Raw genomic sequence first — 23,035 nt, 5'->3', positions numbered from 1 at the left:
CCTTGGGCTCAAGCCAGCAACCATGGGGTCATGTCTATGATACCACCGTAAGTCAGCCACCCTACGCTCAAGCAGGATGAGCCCATGCTCAAGCCGGCAACCTCAGGATTTTGAACCTGGGTCCTCTGTGTCCCAGTCTGATGCTCTATCCACTGCGCCACTGCCTGGTCAGGCTATTTGACTCTTACTTTAATTAAAATTTCATGGTGCATCTTATTTAGTTTTAAAAAATGGATTTAATCAATGAACAACTAAGGTGCCACAACTATGAGTTGATGCTTCTCATCTCTCACCCTTCCTTTCTGTTCCTCTCTCTCTTTTGCTTAAAATAAAAAAAAGGATTTAGTCATTAGCTAAATCATAAATACTCAGGCCATATAAGCAAAAGGGTGGTTCTGATAGAATAATATAAAGAAAAAGTTTACTGTGAGATAAAGCAGGCATTGCTACATAAGGTTTTTTCTTTAATAACCTTTATAACACAAGAGTCTAAATTTTTGGACAGTCTTTTTATACATCTTTTATTATTTGAACCCAGAGTTAGTGTTAAAGTTTGTAGTGGTTAAAATATGGTCTCTAGGCTTTTTCTGAAATATATTCATTTCTTTAAATATTGCCAGATTTGGTGCTGGGTAGACCCAGTTTCTTTCTGTCCTCCTGCAGTGGTATTTTAACAATGATAAAGATATGTTCTTGAAAGTTAGAGCATCTCATAAATTTACTCTATTGAGGCCCTGGCCGGTTGGCTCAGTGGTAGAGCGCCGGCCTGGCATGCAGGAGTACTGGGTTCGATTTCCTGCCAGAGCATACAGGAGAAGCGCTCATCTGCTTCTCCACGCCTCCCCCTCTCCTTCCTCTCTGTCTCTCTCTTCCCCTCCCGCAGCCAAGGCTCCATTGGAGCAAAGTTGGCCTGGGCGCTGAGGATGGCTCTATGGCCGCTGCCTCAGGAGCTAGAATGGCTCTGGTTGCAACAGAGTGATGCCCCAGATGGTCAAAGCATCGCCCCCTGGTGGGCATGCTGGGTGGATCCCAGTCGGGCGCATGTGGGAGTCTGTCTGACTGCCTCCCTGTTTCCAACTTCAGAAAAATACAAAAAAAATTTTTACTCTGTTGACATTCATTTGAAAAGAATGATGTCTTTGGCTTAGAGACTACAAAAAGAATAGGAAAAAATTTTTGTCTAACATTTAGTCATCCAAGCGTGTTTTTTTTAAAAAAATTTTTATTTATTCATTTTAGAGAGAGAGAGAGAGAGAAAGGGGGGGAGGAGCAGGAAGCTTCGACTCCCATATGTACTTTAGACCAGGCAAGTGCAGGGTATTGAACCGGCAACCTCAGCATTTCAGGTTGATGCTTTATCCACTGCGCCAACACAGGTCAGGCCCAAGCATGTTTTGATAACTATTTTCAGTAATCACATGTTTCTATGATAACCAGGAACTTTTCAGGTCATTTGTTAATGTGACTTTGGAGTGACTTTACATGTTTGTTAGGAAAAATGAATTCATTAGCTCCTAAAGAATTTTATCTGACTAGGAAGAAGTATTTGTAACACAGAGAACCTTCAAAGAAGGCCTGGAGTGATTTTTTTTTGTGCTTTAGGCCATTGAATCACGGCCCTCAAAAAAAAGAACCACTCATGCCTGACCTGTGGTGGAGCAGTGGATAAAGCGGCAACCTGGAAACGCTGAGGTTGCCGGTTCAAAACCCTGGGCTTGCCTGGTCAAGGCACATATGGGAATTGATGCTTCCTGCTCCTCCCCCCTTCTCTCTCTCTCTCTCTCCCCTCTCTATAATGAATAAATAAAATCTTAAAAAAAAAAATGTTAAAAAAAAGAACCACTCATATTAAAGTAACATTTAGATTTTTTTTTTTAATTGGGGAAAGGGAAGAAAGATCAGGAGAAAGTCTATTAAGAAAAAGAGGAAGGGCCCTGGCCGATTGGCTCAGTGGTAGAGCGTCGGCCTGGAGTGCGGAAGTCCCGGGTTCGATTCCCGGCCAGGGCACACAGGAGAAGCGCCCATCTGCTTCTCCACCCCTCCCCCTCTCCTTCCTCTCTGTCTCTCTCTTCCCCTCCCGCAGCCGAGGCTCCATTGGAGCAAAGATGGCCTGGGTCCTGGGGATGGCTCCTTGGCCTCTGCCTCAGGCGCTAGAATGGCTCTGGTTGCGACAGAGCGAGGCCCCGGAGGGGCAGAGCGTCGCCCCCTGGTGGGCGTGCCGGGTGGATCCCGGTCGGGCGCATGCGGAAGTCTGTCTGACTGTCTCTCCCCGTTTCCAGCTTCAGAAAAATTAAATAAAGAAAGAAAGAAAAAAAGAAAGAAAGAAAAAGAGGAAGGGAAAGAAAAGATGTGGGAGGCCTGATAACCAGGCTCATCCAGATCTACTCACTGTATTCTGTGCAGCTGGCCTCGTCTTCGTTCATTTCTCCTCAAGGATTTTATTTATTGCTTTTATACAGAGAGGGGAGCAAGAAGTATCAACTCATAATTGCTTCACTTTAGTTGTTCATTCAATGTTTGTTGTATGGGCCTTAGCCAGCAGACCCAGAGTTTCAAACCGTCATGCAACCTCTGCGTCTCAGGTTGATGCTCCATCCACTGCGCCACCACAGGCCAGCCAGCTATCCTCTTCTAAAACTGTTGCCCAGACTAGGTGTCACAATAGGGCATGTGTAATTTCAGAGCAGGGGCAATCACACAGCTCTGGGAGTGATGAGTTGAGGATCCACGAATGTGAGTGCTGAGGGTCAGGAACAGGACAAAGGTAAGAAATCTCAGTAAAGACAAAAACTTGGCAGCCTGATCAGGTGGTGGCGCAGTGGATAGAGCGTTGGACTGGGATGAGGAGGACCCAGGTTCGAGACCCTGAGGTTGCCTGCTTGAGCATGGGCTCATCTGGTTTGAACAAAGCTCACCAGCTTGGACCCAAGGTCACTGGCTCAAGCAAGGGGTTACTCGGTCTGCTGAAGGCCCGTGGTCAAGGCACATATGAGAAAACAATCAATGAACAGCTAAGGTGTCGCAACGAGAAACTGATGATTGATGCTTCTCGTCTCTCTCCGTTCCTGTCTGTCTGTCCCTATCTATCCCTTACTCTCTCTGTCCTGTAAAAAAAACAAAGACAAAAAACAAAAACAAAAAACTTGGCAGTATTCGTTCATTTAAAGATTAATTGAGCTTGACCAGGTGGTGGCACAGTGGATAGAGCGTCAGACTGGGATGCAGAGGACCCAGGTTCGAGACCCCGAGGTCACCAGCTTGAGCATGGGCTCATCTGGTTTGAGCAAAGCTCACCAGCTTGGACCCAAGGTCGCTGGCTTGAGCAGGGGGTTACTCAGTCAGCCAAAGGCCCGGGATCAAGGCACATATGAGAAAGCAATCAATGAACAAATAAGGTGTCAACGAAAAACTAATGATTGATGCTTCTCATGTCTCTCTATTCCTGTCTGTCTGTCCCTATCTATCCCTCTCTCTGACTCTCTGTCTCTGTAAAAAAAAAAAAAAAAAAGAAAGAAAGAAAGATTAATGAATGTCTGCTGCATGCCAAACATGGCTCTGGGCGCTGCAGATATATCAGTAAGTATTGTACAATAGTAGAGAGCCGTGATCCCTGATAGAATATTATCAAAGTGACTCCAGAGAGTTACTTTGGTCATGGAATTCTTTTTGTTTTGGATCTCACATGCCCAGTCTTGAGTTACTTACATATTTTAGTTCATAACTGTATTGCTTTGTAGCAAATTATCCTAAAACTTAGTGATTAAAACAACAAACATTTATTACTCATGGTTTCTTTGCTCAGGCTCTGGGCCTGGCTTAGCTGTGTCCTCTGATGTAGGGTTCTTCACAGGTTGTACTCCAGGTCTCAGGGCTGCAGTCTTTTCAAGGCGCAGCTGAGGGGAGTCTGCTTTCATACTCCCGGCACAAAGTGCTTGGCAGGATTCAGGTCCTCTAGACTGTTGGAATGAGGGCCTTTTATGTGATTGGAATTATCTTCTACTTAAAAGGTGGGTAAAATACACCCATAAAAAACCCTCTGACCTGACCAGGTGGTGGTGCAATGGAAAGAGCTTCAGACTGGGACATGGAGGACTTGGGTTCGAAACCCCGAGGTCGCCAGCTTGAGCACGGGCTCATCTGGTTTGAGCAAGGCTCACCAGTTTGAGCCCAAGGTCACTGACTTGAGCAAAGGGTCACTCGGTCTGCTGTAGCCCCCCAGTCAAGGCACTTATGAGAAAGCAATCAATAAACCACTAAGGAGCCTCAACAAAGAATTGATGCTTCTCTTCTCTCTCCCTTGCTTCCTTCCTGTCTGTCTGTCCATCTGTTCCTGTCTGTCTCTCTCTCTCTCTCTGTCACACACACACACACAAAAAGGAAATGCTTTTAAAAAAAAACCTTCTGGACCTGGAGGTTTTAAAAGGAGGGTCTTGTATTAAATTTTTTTTTTCCTTTTTTTTTTTTTGTATTTTTCTGAAGCTTGAAATGGGGAGAGACAGTCAGACAGACTCCCGCATGCACCCGACTGGGATCCACCTGGCACGCCCACCAGGGGCAATGCTCTGCCCACCAGGGGGCAATGCTCTGCCCACCAGGGGGCGATGCTCTGCCCCTCCGGGGTGTCGCTCTGCTGCGACCAGAGCCACTCTAGCGCCTGGGGCAGAGACCAAGGAGCCATCCCCAGCGCCCGGGCCATCTTTGCTCCAATGGAGCCTTGGCTGCGGGAGGGGAAAAGAGAGACAGAGAGGAAGGAGGGGGGGTGGAGAAGCAAATGGGCGCTTCTCCTATGTGCCCTGGCCGGGAATCGAACCCAGGTCCCCCACACGCCAGGCCGACGCTCTACCGCTGAGCCAACTGGCCAGGGCTTTCCTTTTTTTTTTTTTAGAGAGACAGGGAGAGAGATGAGAAGCATCAGTCTTCATTGTAACACCTTAGTTGTTCATTATGCTTTCTCATATGTGCCTTGAGTGGGGGGGAGGGCTTCAGCAGAGCCAGTGACCCCTTGCCCAAGCCAGCGACCTTGGATCCAAGCTGGTGAGCCTTGCTCAAACCAGATGAGCCGGCGCGCAAGCCGGTGACCTCGGGGTTTCTAACCTGGGCCCCCTGCATCCCAGTCCAACACTCTATCCACTGTGCCACTGCCTGGTCAGGCTAAACTTTGTGGCAGTAAGGGAAAAAGAAAAGAGTTCAGGCTGCACTTACAAGAGTGAGCAAGGATTGACCAGGACAGTGGAAGCAAAAAAGGTACAGCTAGAAAACGCTCACCTGACCTTGTTTACCTGTGGGCTGCCTTGGCTCTCCCAGACACAAAAATCCAATCACCATCTGTCATTTCCATTGTTTCTCAGAATTTTATGTTTGATTCTGGGGTCCATCAACTTCCTGTAAAGTAACTGTGGTTCTTTTAGGATTGGTTTTCAGGACGAGAACCAGCAGCTATTTTGGAATCCTGTATTGCCTTATATTTAGGAATTGAACCTTGTAACTGAGATTAAAGATGTCTGGGTTTGGAGATCTTAGTGTATATCCTAAGATCTAATATATGACATGCATTAGTCAAGTCTGACTGGGTAAAGGAGCAATAGTTATACCTTCAGCTGGTTATAGAATGAGAATGACCAAAGATTGGCAAAGGATAGAAGCCTGTGGTGGCTGGTGTGATTTTGATATCCCTATTTCTCCAGCTGATGTTGAGATCCCACCTCTCTAATCTCTGTCCTAAGGATCCGAGCACTCACTCTCATCTGCTCTAGTGTAACAGTGCTTGTTTTTAGCTACCCACCGTAAAGCCAGTAGCCACAGCCACCATCACAGCCTCCTGGCCCATGCAGGTTCGCATTAGATTCGGACAGACGGTAATGAAACAACAGAGCCAAGACCTGGTGGGCCATTACCTTTAATCCTAGCTTGCACCTGGAGGGCATGTAAAAACACACATTGGGCTCCAAAACCCACTCATTCAGTGCTCACAAAGCTACTGACTTATCTGAATTTCCTAGAATCAAAGGTGTCTACCTCACCAGCCTTATTCAACTCTGTTCCCCATCTCCTTCTCTCTGCACAAACTCTGCACTAACTTGCTTCTCTTTCAGCACTCCGCCATCTTGACTGCTTCTCCTCTCCTCCACGTGGCCCTTCTCTACTCTCCTGCAGCATGGGCTCCTCTTAGAATGTAATCCCTCTTCTCCCAGAACAACGTGATCTCTCTTCCTTTAAAACCTTTTGGTGCGAAAGCCCTCCCCCAACACACATTAATGCAATCACGCCCATCCCAAGCAATCACCTGGGCGACGGGCTTCCAGGTGTGCAGTGCCATCTTTAACAAAGTGAGCATAATGTATCTTATCTGCCTGTATGGCCAGTAGCCACGGCCACCATCACAACCGCCTGGCCCATGCAGGTTCACATTAGATTTGGACAGTGGGTAATGAAACAACGGAGCCAAGAACTGGTGGACCATTACCTTTAATCCTAGCTTGCAATTGGCGGGCAAGAAATACACATAGTGAGAAAACACTTCCCTTTCCATTCAGGGCTCCTAAAGCCACTGACTTATCCGAGTTTCCTAGAATCAAAAGTTTCTAGCTCAGCCCTGGCCGGTTTGCTCAGCGGTAGAGCGTCGGCCTAGCATGCGGAGGACCTGGGTTCGATTCCCGGCCAGGGCACATAGGAGAAGCGCCCATTTGCTTCTCCACCCCTCCGCTGCGCTTTCCTCTCTGTCTCTCTCTTCCCCTCCCGCAGCCAAGGCTCCATTGGAGCAAAGATGGCCCGGGCACTGGGCATGGCTCTGTGGCCTCTGCCTCAGGCGCTAGAGTGGCTCTGGTTGCAACATGGCGACGCCCAGGATGGGCAGAGCATCGCCCCCTGGGGGGCAGAGCACCGCCCCTGGTGGGCGTGCCAGGTGGATCCCGGTCGGGCGCATGCGGGAGTCTGTCTGACTGTCTCTCCCTGTTTCCAGCTTCAGAAAAATGAAAAAAAAAAAGTTTCTAGCTCACCAGCCTTATTCACCTCTGTTCCCCATCTCCTTCTCTCTGCACAAACTCTGCACAAACTGGCTTTTCTTTCAGCATTCTGCCATCTTGGTTGCTTCTCCTGGCCTCAACATGGCCTTTCTCTGCTCTCCTCCCTGCTCTCTGCCCTCTTCCTAGAATGCAATCACCCTTCTTTTTAAAACCTTTTGGCGTGAAAGCCTTCCCCAACACACATTAATACGATCACACCCATCCCAAGCAGGAAGGGCAACTAATGATATTATCTGGGCAACAGACTTCCACGTGGGCAGTGCCATCTTTAACAAATTGAGCATAATATATTTTATCTGCCCAACACTGCCCAACACCACCCACCAGCATTTCCTACTAATGTTGCTTCCTGTAATCTGATTCCAGGCTGTATGGCTATCATTACTTTCCCTTATCTATTTGACAGGATATCTTTCTAGTCTTATATCTAACACATAGTGAATCTATAGGTAACACATAGTGAATCTGATGGATATTTCTGGTTGGCCTGCCATCATCCTCTTTGTCCTGTCCATCTGCTAAACATTATACATTAAATTAAACCCAGAATATTTGCTTGGCATATTTTTCCACAGAAAACTTCATCCCAGAGTAAAGAATTTAAATATCCAACATGTAAGAGCCATTGCAGGCTCTCTTAGCCTTAAGTTTTTTTGCATGGCCTTAACCATAATAGGGTGGGGGAGGAAGATGTCTGGAAGTACATCTTCCAGTTTTACAAAACACCTCTGGCTAGATGAGATTAAGCTAGGGAGAGAGACCCCCGCCCCAGGCAGAGAAGTTATCTCTGTTCATCTATGAGACACACCTATTTGGATATCCCACTGACACACAAAAGGAGTAAAAAACGATGATCTTATTTTCCTCTATTTCTGCTCAGTTTTCCTGTGATCTTTCATGATTCTTTCATTTTTTAGTGCCCATGCTTGGGACTTCATTCATTTCCAACATCACACAAATTGCTAAGTACTCTCAGCAGTTCTTTCACCACTTTTCAAATTTGTTTTATGGTTTTATTTCCCCAAAGCCACAACCTGAATCTAAATCATTGCCCTCTCAAGAGCACACAGATCTCTGTGACCTGTGGTGGCACAGTGGATAAAGCGTCAACCTGGAATGCGGAGCCTGCTGGTTTGAAACCCGGGGCTTGACCCGTCAAGGCACATACAAAAAGCAACTACTGCAGATTGATGCTTCCTGCTTACCCCCCCTCCCTAAAATTAATAAAATCTTTAAAAAGAAAAAGCACTCAGATCTTCCTGACTTGGAACTATTACTTCCTGCTCCTCCCTTCTCTTTCTCTCTCCTCTCTCTAAAATCAATAAATAAACTCTTAAAAATACCCCCAAATGGACCTGACTTGTGGTGGCGCAGTGGATAAAGCATCGACCTGGAAATGCTGAGGTCACTGGTTCGAAACCCTGGGCTTGCCTGGTCAAGGCACATATGGGAGTGGATGCTTCCAGCTCCTCCCCACCTTCTCTCTCTGTCTCTCTCTCCTCTCTCTCCCTCTCTGTCTCTCTCTCTTTCTCTCTCCTCTCTAAAATGAATAAAAATAAATAAATTTAAAAAAAAACCAAAAATGGTATCTAACATTCTCCAGTTCTGCAGATATTCAGTAAGACTTATATGCCGTACACTGAGGATACATACAGTCTCAGACACACTTTTCAGATGCAAATCCTACTCTCAGAGAACTTCCTTTAGTAGAGATGAGACCTGTATAGGTAACCTGTAACTCAGAGTAGACAAGGGCCTTGAAGTGGAGTCCCAGGGAAGTGCCAGGGGACTTGAGAAGGGGGAGAGTTCATTTTGAACTGAGAAGTTCCGAGGTAGGCCCACTGGAACAAATGCCATCCGAGCTGGGCTTTGCCGCATAGGTAGAGTTTGGCTTGGGGAACTGAGAAACTCTGGTGGGTTGGAACTAGTATGAGCAAACATATAGGATGGAAGGTTGCAATGTGTGTGTGCTTAGGAGCTTCTGGAGGAGCCCTAGAAAGTATACAGACTTTAGAAAAACTCTTTGAAGTACTTATGTTTAATAAACATATAATATGAAATGTTTCTTTTTCCTTTCTTTTTAGCTTACAATTGAGCATGAGTCTTCTTATGATTAGTGAGAATGTAAAATTGGCTCGTGAATATGCGTTGCTTGGAAACTATGACTCCGCGATGGTCTATTATCAGGGAGTTCTTGACCAAATGAACAAATACCTGTACTCAGTCAAAGACACGTACCTCCAGCAGAAATGGCAACAGGTGAGAAGCGTCATCTGTGTATTTTAAATGCTTTCAGTACTTAGAAAATGTCAATAGATTGTCAATGCTTTTTGCAGTTACACATTGAGAATGTATTATTTATTACATGGATTTGTATATGTTACTTGAAACTTGATTTTTTTTTTGAAACTTGATTTATTATATTAGTAATAGTATATATTCACTATCACTATTATCAGTTTTACTCAATTATTCTGTTAGGATCTAATGACTTTTTATTCTGAATATTTTTAAATTTAATTTTTTTTTTATTATTAAGTGAGAGGCGGGGAGGCAGAGAAACAGACTCCTGCATGCACCTTGACTGGGATCCTCCCAGCAAGCCCCCAGATTTACATATAAATATACATATATATATAGAGAGAGAGTCAAGATTGCTTTTAAAGAATATCTTGGTTGTTTGTGAATGGAGCCTTTTATATTCTGAAGCCATATTTTTCAAACTGCAATCCACTAGTGAGTTATGAAATTAGTGGATTCTTAACAGCATTTAAAAAGTCAAATAGCATAAAAAACCCAGCAAAGTGAAACTTGCAAAAGTATTATTTTTTATCAAACTTTAAAGTTACAGCTAACTTTTCAATTGGTTATGCAATCTGAATAAGAACCGTAAGTCAGTAATATGGTTTAATTAGCCAGAATATTTAATTCATTTTATCAGAATTAATTTTGAAATTGAAAACAAAGAATTAATGAACCATTATTAAAATTTCAACACAGTATCTTGTAATTTACTGGATATCTGATGTCAAAATGGAGGTTTCTGACATCTCTAATAAATAGCCCTAGTTTAATCTTGGCAGTGATTTGTTAGCTATAAAAAGTTAGAGAGCTGTATTCGCCTTTCCAGGTTTGGCAGGAAATAAATGTGGAAGCTAAACACGTGAAAGATATCATGAAAACACTAGAGAGCTTTAAACTAGACAGCACTCCGTTGAAAGCTGCACAACATGAGCTTCCAGCTTCTGAGGGCGAAGTCTGGTCCATGCCCGTCCCTGTTGAACGAAGGTAAGTGGAGACCTTTCGAGACCCAGGCCAGCACAGGACGCTGACAGACAGGTCATATCCGAGAGGAACTGGTGCCGAGAGACAGGGATAGGAGGGGTTTTTTACTGATTGGCTTTTATAACTCTTAAATTGTGTATTATATGACTATGAGCCATTTCAGTAAATTACATTTTGGTGGGAATAAGCCAAAATATGCTTTTGTGCAGTGAGTTTAAGTGGCAGAGACACCGTTACCTTGTGGAAGGAGCATGGGGCTGGGAATTGACTGTCTGGGCTCTAGCTCTATCTTGGCCACTATCTTGGCCACTCTCAGTAGTTGTGGGAAAATCATGTAACCTTTCTAAGCTTAAGATTTTTCTTGTAAAGTGCAGGAGTCAAGATGAAAACTGGTTCTCCAACAAGCTGTAGCAGAATACTGCTGATCATCAAGCTATACTACTAGATTGAAAAATTGACTTTTTAATTCACAGGAAAAAAAAAGATAAAATGTCCTCAACTTTAGGTTTCTCTGACATTTTTTTTCCAGCTTCCTATTACATGGTGCTAGGAAGTGGACAATTAGTGAAAGTGATATTTACTGAAGTGCTCTAAAGAGCCTCTAGTGCAGGGGTCTCAAACTCGCGGCCCGCCAAACAATTTTGTGTGGCCCGCAGACTAATCCACGAAGTTCAAAATATTTTGGATAAAATTAAGTAAGCCCGTGGATTAGTCTGCGGGCCGCACAAAATTGTTCGGTGGACCGCGAGTTTGAGACCCCTGCTCTAGTGATTCCTTTCACTGCCTATTTTTTTAGCTGGCAAGTGTGCAGGTGGCTGTCACTTATCCAGTTTCCTCACATAGTCTGTATTGTGGGTTAAATATATGAATGTATCATAGCATTCTACAAAAGCATTTATAACTTGCAGGTTCCTTGTCCCCCTAACCAGTTTGAGAACCTTCCATTTAGACATTGCTCTCTTGACCAGGCGGTTGCACAGTGGATAGAGCATCGGACTGGGATGCAGAGGACCCAGATTTGAGACCCTGAGGTCGCCAGCTTGAGCGTGGGCTCATCTGGTTTGAGCAAGGCTCACCAGCTTGAGCCCAAGGTTGCTGGCTCGAGCAAGGGGTCACCCAGTCTGCTGTAGACCCCCCTCCAAAAGCACATATGAGAAAGCAATCAACAAACAACTAAAGTGCCTCAACAAAGAATTGATGCTTTTCATCTCTCTCCCATCTCTCTCCCTTCTTGTCTGTCCCTCTCTTTGACTCTCTCTGTCACAAAATAAATAAATGAAAAAAAAAGAAAGAAGTCGTTGCTCAAGTGTTTTTCAGTTTGACATTATCATTGTGAGGACTCACATTTTCAGCAGTGTCATAGACTACACGTGTTATTTTATTTATTTCTCAGAATAAGCTTTCCAAATGTTATATTTTCTATTATATTTCAGATAAGATAGGTGAGGTTACATAAGTTTTCTCCATTATTACAAAGCTGGTAACTGGTGGAGCTATGATTTGAACTCATATATTTGACTACAAAGTTGACGTTCTGCCATACCAGCCATTCTCAAACTCTAGCATACATAGCAATTTCCTGGAGACACTCATTAAAAATGTAAAAATTTAGTTGACTTCAGTATTTTTGCAAGCATTTCTTGAAGGTACTATTTCTTTTTTTTGTTGTTGCAGAGACAAAGAGAGTCAGAGAGAGGGACAAATAGGGACAGACAGAAAGGAAGGGAAAGAGATGTGAAACATCAATTCTTCGTTGCGGCTCCTTAATTGTTCATTGATTGATTTCTCATATGTGCCTTGACCGAGGGAGGGTGGGCTACAGCAGACTGAGTGACCCCTTGCTCAAGCCAGCGACCTTGGGTCCAAGCTGGTGAGCTTTGCTCAAACCAGATGAACCCGCGCTCAAGCTGGCGACCTCGGGGTCCCGAACCTGGGTCCTCCACATCCCAGTCTGACACTCTGTCCACTGCGCCACCACCTGGTCAGCTTGAAGGTACTATTTAGATTACGCATTTAGATAGCCGTGAAGATAGACTGCATTATGGAGCACATGACCTTCCGTCATTGGGGAAGGTCCGCCAGTATTAGTCTCTCCTTTTCTCCCCTCTAAGGAGTGAGGAAGTGCCTCATGATATAAGTAGAGAAAAATATGAGTGTATGTGTATGTGTATATAATGGTTCCAATTTTGTTTAAATGAAAGGCAATCAGAAAAGAGGCCATAGGGGATTAACTCAGGCAAAAAAAATTATACTTTATTATATTTTAGTGTCTTATTTTCTGTTATTATTTTAGTGAGGGAAAAATAAACGCATGTCTTAAAGGAGTGTGTCCACTTGGCTATCCAGGTTTGTAAATCTGAAATTGAACCCTCATTGTTCTGTGTGCACATTGGTTTGGCTTTATCATTCTCCCAGATTCTCATTCTCAACTTTCCACGTCTAGGACTGTCTAGCCCTGTGTCTCTTGGACTCTTTATTGTTACTGACTTAAGTTGGGCCCTCATCTGGTGCCTCGATAACACTTCTAACCTACAAATATTCCCTGCTTTCTGTGTTTTCTTCATCAGTGTATCTTGTTAAGTATTAGACTGATCTTTCTAAAACCTTTTTAGTGGCACTTAGCTAGCTAAAAGCCACGCCTCTTAAACTGGGGTTCAGATCGTCTACTTACTAAACCACTTACTGTTCAATATCATCTCTTAATGCTCATCATTATCTTTATACAGTGTGTCCGTAAAGTCATGGTGCACTTTTGACTGGTCACAGGAAAGTAACAAAAGATGATAGAACTGTGAAATCTGCACCAAATAAAAGGAAAACCCTCCCTGTTTCATACCTATTCAGTGCAGTTTGATGTGGGCTCACACACAGATTTTTTAGGGCTCCTTAGGAAGCTATCCCGTATGGCCTCTACAGACTCATCACTGACTGATGGCCTATCAGAACGGGGTTTCTCCACCAAACTGCCGGTTTCCTTCAACTGCTTATCCCACCGAGTAATGTTATTCCTATGTGGTGGCGCTTTGTTATAAACGCGCTGATATTCACGTTGCACTTTGGTCACAGATTCGAACTTAGCGAGCCACAGAACACACAGAACTTTCCTCTCTGCCATCCACATCTCGACTGGCATGTCTGTGGGCTACTCCGCTGTATACATGGTGTTACGGCATCATCTGCACATGCGCACATGCTGCCACATCATCCTACAGAAACTGGGAGGGTTTTCCTTTTATTTGGTGCAGATTTCACATTTCTATTGTCTTTTGTTGCTTTCCTGTGACCGGTCAAAAGTGCACCATGACTTTATGGACACACTATATTTCGTACCTCTGTGTTCCTTTAGATAGAGTAAGCTCATTTTAATTTTTGTTGTTGTTGTTGATTTTCTAGTCTACAGTTGCACCCTCTTGCTTAGTTCAACTTCTTTGTGTTTTTTTTAATTTAAATTTTTTAGATTTTATTTGTTGATTTTTAGAGAGAGGAGAGAAAGAGAGAGAAAGTGGGGAGAGAAGCGAGAAGCATCAACTCACAGTTGTTTCCTGTATGTGCCTTGACTGGGCAAGCCCAGGGTTTCAAACTGAACTCCTGTGTTTCCAGACCTAATTTATTTGATCTTCACAAGGCCATTGCCATAGCACCATGTTTGTTTTACACCTTCAAGTATATACCACTTCGTTTTGCATATCTTTTTTATTTTTCAGAGAGAGAGAGAGAGGGACAGACAGACGGGAAGGGAGAGAGATGAGAAGCATCAGTTCTTCATTGCAGCACCTTAGTTGTTCATTGATTGCTTTCTTATGTGTGCCTTGACTAGGGGGCTATATCCAAGCCAGTGACCCCTTGCTCACGTCAGTGACCTTGGACTTAAAGCCAGCAACCATGGGGTCATGTCTATGATCCCACACTCGAGCCAATGACCTTAGAGTTTTGAACCTGTCTCCTCAGCATCGCGGGCCGATGCTTTATCCACTGCGTCACTGCCTTATCAGGCTCGTCTTCTTTCTTAACCCTACTTGAGGTATTTGAGGATAGAACTCCTCTACCTCTTATTGTGTATTTTAATGGCTCCAACCAAGTCTAGCAGCATAGTAAGAGCCTGAAAAATACTTGAGAGGTCTGAATCCTGCCACAGAAATAAAAAGGAAAGGAGGTGATATGTGTAAATGCAAAGCACTTTGTCTATAGCTAGTGCATAGATCAGATTTGTAATGGGAAAATGGTTTAACTTTTGTGAATTAAAGCATGAGAACTGTGATACATTCTAAATAAAATGGTACTCAGTTGCATGGATAGTAGTGGATAAATGTGAATTCTACATCTGCACTGTATTCTGATTAATACTCTCTTCTCTGATGACTGCTTTCTTTTTAGTTTCCAAGACTCAGATTAATTCCTCAGTTCCTCCTTGATACACAACTGCTAATTTTCTTTCTAAGGAGAGGTGACAGTCACTGGCCTCTGCCATATAGCTGTCCTGCATTCTATTCCTCTCATTAAATCATCACACACAGCTATGTTAAATGTTAGCTGCTAGATTTCAGTGGCTTTAAGTTTATTCAGCCCTAGCTCATGTTCAGTTACTGCCTTCACTTCTTCAATTTATAGACTCTTACACACTATTTGTGTTCATCTGTATTTGGACCAACTCCAGGGGTTATGATTTTAATGGTGTTGTGTTTGATTAGACCCTCACCAGGTCCTAGAAAACGCCAGTCTTCTCAAAACAGTGACCCTAAACCACACAGTAATCGTCCAAGTACAACTGTCCGAGTTCACCGTCCCTCTTCATACAATCTTCACAATGACAGAGGGAAAGCTGTTCGTTGTCGGGAAAAGAAGGAACAGAATAAAGGAAGAGAGGAAAAGGTAAATGTTACTGATTTTCATAAATGAAAAGTTATTTACTAACTTAAAAGTAAAGACTGTGGCCCTGGCCGGTTGGCTCAGCAGTAGAGCATTGGCTTGACGTGTGGAAGTCCCAGGTTTGGTTCCCATCCGGGACACACAGGAGAAGCGCCCATCTGCTTCTCCACCCTTCCCCCTCTCCTTCCTCTCTGTCTCTCTCTTCCCCTCCCGCAGCCAAGGCTCCACTGGAGCAAAAAGTTGGCCTGAGTGCTGAGATGGCTCCATGGCCTCCGCCTCAGGCACTAGAATGGATCCAGCTGCAATGGAGCAATGCCCCAGATGGGCAGAGCATCACCCCCTGGTTGGTATGCTGGGTGGATCCCGGTCGTGTGCATGCAGAAGTCTGTCTGCCTGCCTCTCGGCTTCTCACTTCAGAAAAATGAAAAAAAAAGAAGAAGAAGAAGAAGACTGTACAGATTTTAATAATTTTAGTCATAAAAACTGCCAAACTGCCTGACCAGGTGGTGGCACAATGGATAGAGTGTCGGCCTGGGATACAGAAGACTCAGGTTCAAATCCCGAGGTCAACATCTTGAATGCAAGCTTACCAGCTTGAGCGTAGGGTTGCTGGCTTAAGTGTGGGATCATAGACATGACCCCATGGTTGTTGGCTTGAGTAAGAGGTCACTGGCTTGGCTGCAGCCCCCCCCCCCATCAAGGCACATACGAGAAAGCAATCAATGAACAACCAAGGTGCTGCAACAAAGAATTGATGCTTCTCATCTCTCTCCCTTCTTCTCTGTCTGTTCCTCTTTCTCTCTCTCATTAAAAAAAGCCAAAAACTGCCAAACTGCCTGACCCAGGTGGTGGCGCAGTGGATAGAGCGTCGGACTAGGATGCGGAGGACCCAGTTTTGGGACCCCGAGGTCACCAGCTTGAGCGCGGGCTCATTTGGTTTGAGCGAGGCTCACCAGCTTGAGCCCAAGATCGCTGGCTCGAGCAATGGGTCACTCGGTCTGCTTTAGCCCCCTGGTCAGGGCACATGTGGGAGATTAATCGCTGAACAATTGAGGAGCCACAACAAAGAATTGATGCTTCTCATCTCTCTCCCTTCCTGTCTGTCTGTCCGTCCCTCTCTTTGACTCTCTCTGTCTCTGCCACAAGGAAAAAACCCAAAAAACTGCCAAACTATAATAAAATTTTAGTTATGGTCCACCTAAGCTAGGATTTTTGCCACTTACTATTTAACCAATATTTTGGTTGGTTTTGTAATTTTATATCTTGATATAATTTTAGACTTTCAAATAAATTGTAGAAATGGTATAGTAAAAGCATTCTGTATATTCTTTACTAATTTTTACTAATTACTAATATTTGCCCCTTTTGCTTTAATATTTACTGTCTTTGTGCCCTGTGTTTCCTGAAGCATTGAGAATAAGTTGTGGGTATTATGTCCTTTTACCCTTAAATACTTTAGCGGATTTCCTGTGTAGTAGGACATTCTTTTACTTAAACATACTACAGTTAGAAAATGTGATAAATTTTATATTAATACAGTACTGTTATCTAAATCACAGAACTTAATAAAATTTGTGCAGTTATCTAATGTCGTTACAGCTTTTTCAGCCCTGTGCCAGGATCCAGTATAGAATCATGTTGCATTTGGTTCTTGTGTTCCTTTAGTCTGTTGTAATGTGAACATTTTCTCAGCCTTTGTCTTTTATGGCCTGGCCAATTGTTTTGTAGAATCTCTCTCAATTTGGGTTGTTCTGAGGTCTCCTCATGATTAGATCAAGGCTGTGCATTTTTCGCAGTGAGACCCCAGAGTGAAGCTTTAATCTTCTCCGTGTAGTATGTAAGGAGGGCCAGGGTGTGTGTTTGTTTTATTATTTATGATAAATTGGATTAGTTGGTTAGGGTAATGTCTGCCAGGTGTCTCCATTATAAACTTCCTCTTTTTCCCTGTATAATAATTTGTGGGAAGATATTTTGAGACATGCAAGTATCCTATTTCTCATCAAAATTTCATCTAGTTGTTCTAGCATCCAGTTATTTATTTATTTATTTATTTAGTGACAGAGAGACAGATAAGGACAGACAGACAGGAAGGGAGAGAGATGAGAAGCATCAATTATTTGTGGCAGCACATTAGTTCCTCATTGATTGCTTTCTCATATGTGCCTTGACCCGAGGGGCCACAGGAGACCCAGCGACCTCCTGCTCAAGCCAGCGATCCTGGACTCAAGCTGGCGAGCCTTGCTCAAACCAGATGAGCCTGCGCTCAAGCTGGTGACCTTGGGGTCTCAAACCTAGGTCCTCCATGTCCCATTCTGATGCTGTACACTGCACCTCCACATGGTCAGGCACATCTGGTGATTCTTGTCTGAATCACTTATTCTTTTTTTTTTTTTTTCCATTTTAGAGAGGAGAGGGAGAGAGAGAGAGAAGAGACAGAGACAGAGAAGGGGGGGAGGAGCTGGAAGCATCAACTCCCATATGTACTTTGACCAGGCAAGCCCAGGATTTTGAACCGGCGACCTCAGCATTTCCAGGTCGACGCTTTATCCACTGCGCCACCACAGGTCAAGCCTGAATCACTTATTATGATGCTTGTGAATCTTGATTTTTTTAATGCTGTTATTTTTTCTACGTTAAATAATGTACTTCACTTTAAGGAAGAGCTTTGTCTTCTCTCCCTTTAATTAGGTCAGTATGGACTCAACGGATTCTTACTTTAGGCAGTGAATTATAATGTTACTATTGTTATTTGATGCTTAAATTATCCAAGATTTGCAGAGTGGGAGACCCCTGAAACTGGATTCTACGTCTTTTTGACATGTACTCGTCATTCTCTGAGCACTTCCTTATTTTCTGGCACAATAGGCTGTTCCAGGCTCATCTGCTATTTCCCTCTGGTTCCTATTAGTGAGGAATGAGATTTACAAACCAAGATTTTAGTGCCAATTAATATTTTTTTGAGAGCTTGTTCTCTGTTGTAATAAGAAGCATATGGGAATCTCAGTGCTTAGTTTCTGTACTCACTGCTCCCCCCTCTCCGCCCTCCTCTGCCCAAGGCTGTGATATAATAAAGTGCAGGGTAACTTGTTTGGCTAGTTGGGCCGGAAGGGCCCCTCCACACCACCTGGGCAAAGTGAAACTGTACAGCAAAATGTAAAGCCCCAGTGCTGTTCATCTACTCCTTTCAAACCTCACATCAGCTTCTACTTCGTCGTTTCTCCTAGATTTACAATCAGACTTTGCAATTCTGCATGAGAACCTCATCTAGTAACCAGCAAAGCCAAACCTTTAAACACAGCCTTCCTTGTTGACAAAGATACAGATGTTCATCTGTCTCTTGCTTTGGCGCCATCTGCCTTATTCCCCTCCTCCCCATTTCTGGATGGCGTTGCTCTTATACATCTGGACAGTCAGTTCCCGTAAGTCCCTCGTGCCAGATAGTTCTGAGTCTTACACTCCTGCACTTTCAGCAGCAGGAGTCCTGTTTTAGTTTCTGAAACAAGGGAAGGTGTGGGGAAGGTGACTGATGAGTCTGGCCTTACGGAGTAATATCAGTACCAGTTTCCCTGGCCCATCATCTAGGAGTGGAGTTACAGGCTTTATAACCATCTATGATGTGTGGAACTCAGCTCAGTGTCCTAAACCTTTTCCATTAAAAAAAAAAAAAAATTTTTTTTTTTTTTATTTTTCCAAAGTTGAAAACGGGGAGGCAGTCAGACAGACTCCCACATGCGCCTGACCGGGATCCACCCGGCACGCCCACCAGGGGGCGATGCTCTGCCCATCTGGGGCGTCGCTCTGTTGCATCCAGAGCCACTCTAGTGCCTGAGGCAGAGGCCACAGAGCCATCCTCAGTGCCCAGGCCATCTTTGCTCCAATGGAGCCTCGGCTGCGGGAGGGGAAGAGAGAGACAGAGAGGGGGATGGGTGGAGAAGCAGATGAGCGCTTCTCCTGTGTGCCCTGGCCGGGAATTGAACCTGGGACTCCTGCACGCCAGGCCGATGCTCTTCCGCTGAGCCAACCGGCCAGGGCCAAACCTTTTCCATTTTATATCGATGCTTTTATACCCTGAGAAATGGTGTATGGAATCTAAAGTACTGTAATCAAGAGATCAGTTGTCCAAGAGAAATTAATATCTGCTTGCTAAGGCAGGATAATATAAACTAAAAAATACAGCTTGGTGATTATAAGTATGGGCATTGGATTCAGGTGACCTGTGTTTAAGTACCAACTCCCTCCCTCCCTTCTTCCCTCCTTCCCTCATTCCCACCTTCCTTTCCTTCCTTTCTCCCTCCCTCTCTCCCTTCCTTTTTTTTTTTTTTTTTTTTTTTTTTTTTTTAGAGAGACACAGGAAGGGAGAGAGAGGAGAAGCATCAATCCATCAATCATAGTTGTGGCACTTTAGTTGTTTACTGATTGCTTCTCATATGTACCTTGATGGGGGTGAGGGGACTCTAACTAAGCCAGTGACCCCTTGCTTAAGCCAGTCACCTTGGGCTTTAAGCCAGTGACCTTTGGGTACGTACCTATGATCCCACTCTCAAGCTGGCAACCTTGTACTCAAGCTGGCAACCTCAGGGTTTTTTTTGTGTGTGTGTGTGTGTGTTTTTTTAAAGACTTTATTTATTCATTTGAGAGAGAGAGAGAAGGGGGGAGGAGCAGGAAGCATCCACTCCTATATGTGCCTTGACCAGGCAAGCCCAGGATTTTGAACTGGCGACCTCAGCATTTCAGATCAATGCTTTCTATCCACTGTGCCGCCACAGGTCAGGCCGACCGCAGGGTTCTGAACCTGGGACCTCTGCATCCCAGGTTGACGCTCGTATCTCCTGCACCATCCATCACAGGTCAGGCCGTGAACATGTGTTTTATTTAATCTCCATATATTTAGGCCTTTGAATTCTCATCCTCATTGTGTAGTTTTCAGAATACAATTCTTACATATGTTTGTTAGATTTCATAACTAGTCACCCCATTAAAATTAATAAAAAGATTTCATAACTATTTCATTCCTTTAAGTGATTGTAAGTATTTAGTACTGTATTTTTAATTTTGGTGTCCGCATAGTCATTGCTAGTGTATAAAAATACAATTAACTTTTTAAAAATTATTATTATTATTATTATTTTTTTTTTTACAGAGGCAGAGATAGACAGGGACAGACAGACAGGAACGGAGAGAGATGAGAAGCATCAATCATCAGTTTCTCGTTGCTCGTTGCGACTTCTTAGTTGTTCATTGATTGCTTTCTCACATGTGCCTTGACCGCGTGCCTTCAGCAGACCGAGTAACCCCCTGCTGGAGCCAGCGACCTTGGGTCCAAGCTGGTGAGCTCTTTGCTCAAGCTAGATGAGCCCGCGCTCAAGCTGGCGACCTCGGGGTCTCGAACCTGGGTCCTTCCGCATCCCAGTCCGACGCTCTAGCCACTGCGCCACCACCTGGTCAGGCTTAAAAATTATTTTTTAACATTACGGTTAAAATATATGTAACATAAAACTTACCATTTAAATCATTTTAAGTGTGTAGTTCAGTGCAGTTGAATACATTCACGTTGTGGAACTATCACAACCATCCACCCACAGAACATTTAAATTTTTGCCAAACTGAAATTCTGTACCCATTAAGGATTTACTCTCTGTAAAGGAGAACCGTTCTATAAGTATGTAGGGTTTTTCCCATGCCAGGCAAATAGTCTGTCACCAGCTGGGTGCCACAGTGTAACTCCATTTTGACAGTTGTCCACCTGGAGTTAGCATCCCATTCCACACGTTGAGGGCTCAGCCCCATAGGACTGCTCCCTTATCAGATGCCAATCGCTAGTCCAGTTGTCAGCTGTGCTTCTGACCAACTGGTATAAACTGGAGGTTGTCAGGAGTCTCTCCTTGGGCCTGATAATTCACTAGAGCAGCTCTCAGAGCTCAGGAAAACAGTTCACTTACCAGGTTTCTGGTTTATTATCAAGGATATGGCTCAGGGCCAGCCAGATGGAAGAGCTGCACAAGGCGAAGTATGTGAGAACAGTACCGAGCTGCCAGGCCCTCTCCAGATCAGTTAACTTTTAATTGAAACAGTGGATTTGGATTTTGTGTTTATAATTTTGCCAGCTTTAAAACAACTGGTGTAGGCCCTGGCCGGTTGGCTCAGTGGTAGAGCATCGGCCTGGCGTGCAGGAGTCCTGGGTTCGATTCCCGGCCAGGGCACACAGGAGAAGCGCCCATCTGCTTCTCCACCCTTCCCCTCTCCTTCCTCTCTGTCTCTCTCTTCCCCTCCCGCAGCCAAGGCTCCATTGGAGCAAAGTTGGCCCGGGTTGCTGAGGATGGCTCTGTGGCCTCTGCCTCAGGTGCTAGACTGGCTCTGGTTGCAACAGAGCGACGCCCCAGATGGGCAGAGCATCGCCCCCTGGTGGGCATGCCTGGTGGATCCCAGTTCAGCGCATGCGGGAGTCTGTCTGACTGCCTCCCCGTTTCCAACTTCAGAAAAATACAAAAAACAAAACAAAAAAAACAACTGGTGTAAACCCAGGGACTTATCCCCTGGTTACTTGGTGCATCTTCAACTTTATTTTGTGTATCAAAAAGGAATCGACATTCTTTTTCACCTCTCTGCCACTTTCTTTCCCCTCTCAGTAGCTGTTAGTATTTTCATTTAGAGCAACTTACTGTGTCAAAGTGAACTTAAAGGAAATTATACTAGTTCAGCTAACTCAGTGAAATCCTATTAAAAATGTCAACATTTGAAATTCCATAACTTCTCTTTCCTGACCTATTTTAGAATTGTTTCTCCGTCTGCCTAGCTTAGTTTTGCTTTGTCTGCAAACATGGCCTCAGCACTGTGTTCGGTGGGAGAAAAGAAAGCACTTTCTACCTGTGCCTTCTGGGCTTACAGTGTACATTTCCAGTAGTCAGGGACAGTGCCTTCTTTCCACCCTCACAGCCACTAGCACAGACTATCTGGGAATGAATAACAACTTCATAAATACTTAGAAGATAAGATAACCTTCTCCTCTTCCAAATGTTAAACAATTCCTTCTTTGTACCTTTATGTTAGTATTGGATAGGCATAGTCTGTAAATTGTGAGGCAGATACTCATTTGATCATAGTATAAGACATTGAATATCATAAATATTGGTTAAGTCTAGACAGCATTGACAGATAATCAGGTTGGGCAAAAAAATATCATGGAGTTGGTTTAATGATCCTGGTATATAAGGTTCAGTAAATGATTATTTACGCTACTGCAGAACTTCATAAATTTTCATGGCTCATAAAATTTGTGAGTGTTTCAGTAATTTTTTTCAGAGAGCCTCTAGAGCAAAAAGAATACCTATTCATTTATGAAGAGATTAGGTTCAAAGAACTTTATGTCTTAACAACATCTGTTGGACATGGTAGAGTTTCTCAGACCTTGAAGTCCGGGTGGACATTCTACTCTATACCTCTTCCACACTGGTTTTTCCTACTGTATCTTTGATCACAGCAACTGCCAAAAACCTACCTTCCCAAAATAGGGCATTTCTGAAAGGAGTGTAGCAGCCTCCATGCAGAACCTGGGAACTGCTTCAGGCTGGTAGTTCATCCAGTGTCCAGCAGATGGTGCCGTGCTTTCCCCAGAAATGGCAGGTCTTCTCCAGTGCCCTGCTTTTGCCATTGTGCCCTGGAGTACATTAGTATATAGTGTGGGGTCTGCGGCCCTCGTGATTGTCATCTCAGAGGATGAGAGGGGATCTCGCCCACACTGAGATGTCTCCTTTGGAGGGTGGGTGGGAATAGTGAAGAGGGATGTTTTAGGAGCATTGATGAGGACAGTAGATGCTTAAAGGCTGAGCCACAGTCTTAAATTATCCGTCTGTGTTATTTCCTCG

General features: G+C 44.2%; 1 protein-coding gene and 1 non-coding gene across 2 annotated transcripts in view; both read left to right on the top strand.

The window, feature by feature from the left end:
• The window catches only part of KATNA1 (katanin catalytic subunit A1), a 38,892-nt gene that overhangs the window by 4,948 nt on the left and 10,909 nt on the right, over positions 1-23,035 (top strand). Inside the window, exons 2-4 of the mRNA XM_066248584.1 lie at positions 9,107-9,281; positions 10,153-10,310; positions 14,996-15,176. Coding sequence (XP_066104681.1) covers positions 9,120-9,281; positions 10,153-10,310; positions 14,996-15,176 — 501 coding nt within the window. The 5' untranslated portion in view covers positions 9,107-9,119. The remainder of the gene's footprint in view (positions 1-9,106; positions 9,282-10,152; positions 10,311-14,995; positions 15,177-23,035) is intronic.
• On the top strand, positions 1,932-2,007 carry TRNAS-GGA (transfer RNA serine (anticodon GGA)). Its single transcript has one exon. It is a non-coding gene; the product is annotated as a tRNA-Ser (tRNA).

The sequence above is a fragment of the Saccopteryx bilineata genome, chromosome 12 (genome assembly GCF_036850765.1).
Source record: "Saccopteryx bilineata isolate mSacBil1 chromosome 12, mSacBil1_pri_phased_curated, whole genome shotgun sequence".
Taxonomy (NCBI): Eukaryota; Metazoa; Chordata; class Mammalia; order Chiroptera; family Emballonuridae; genus Saccopteryx; species Saccopteryx bilineata.
This window is presented reverse-complemented; position numbering and strand designations above follow the sequence as displayed.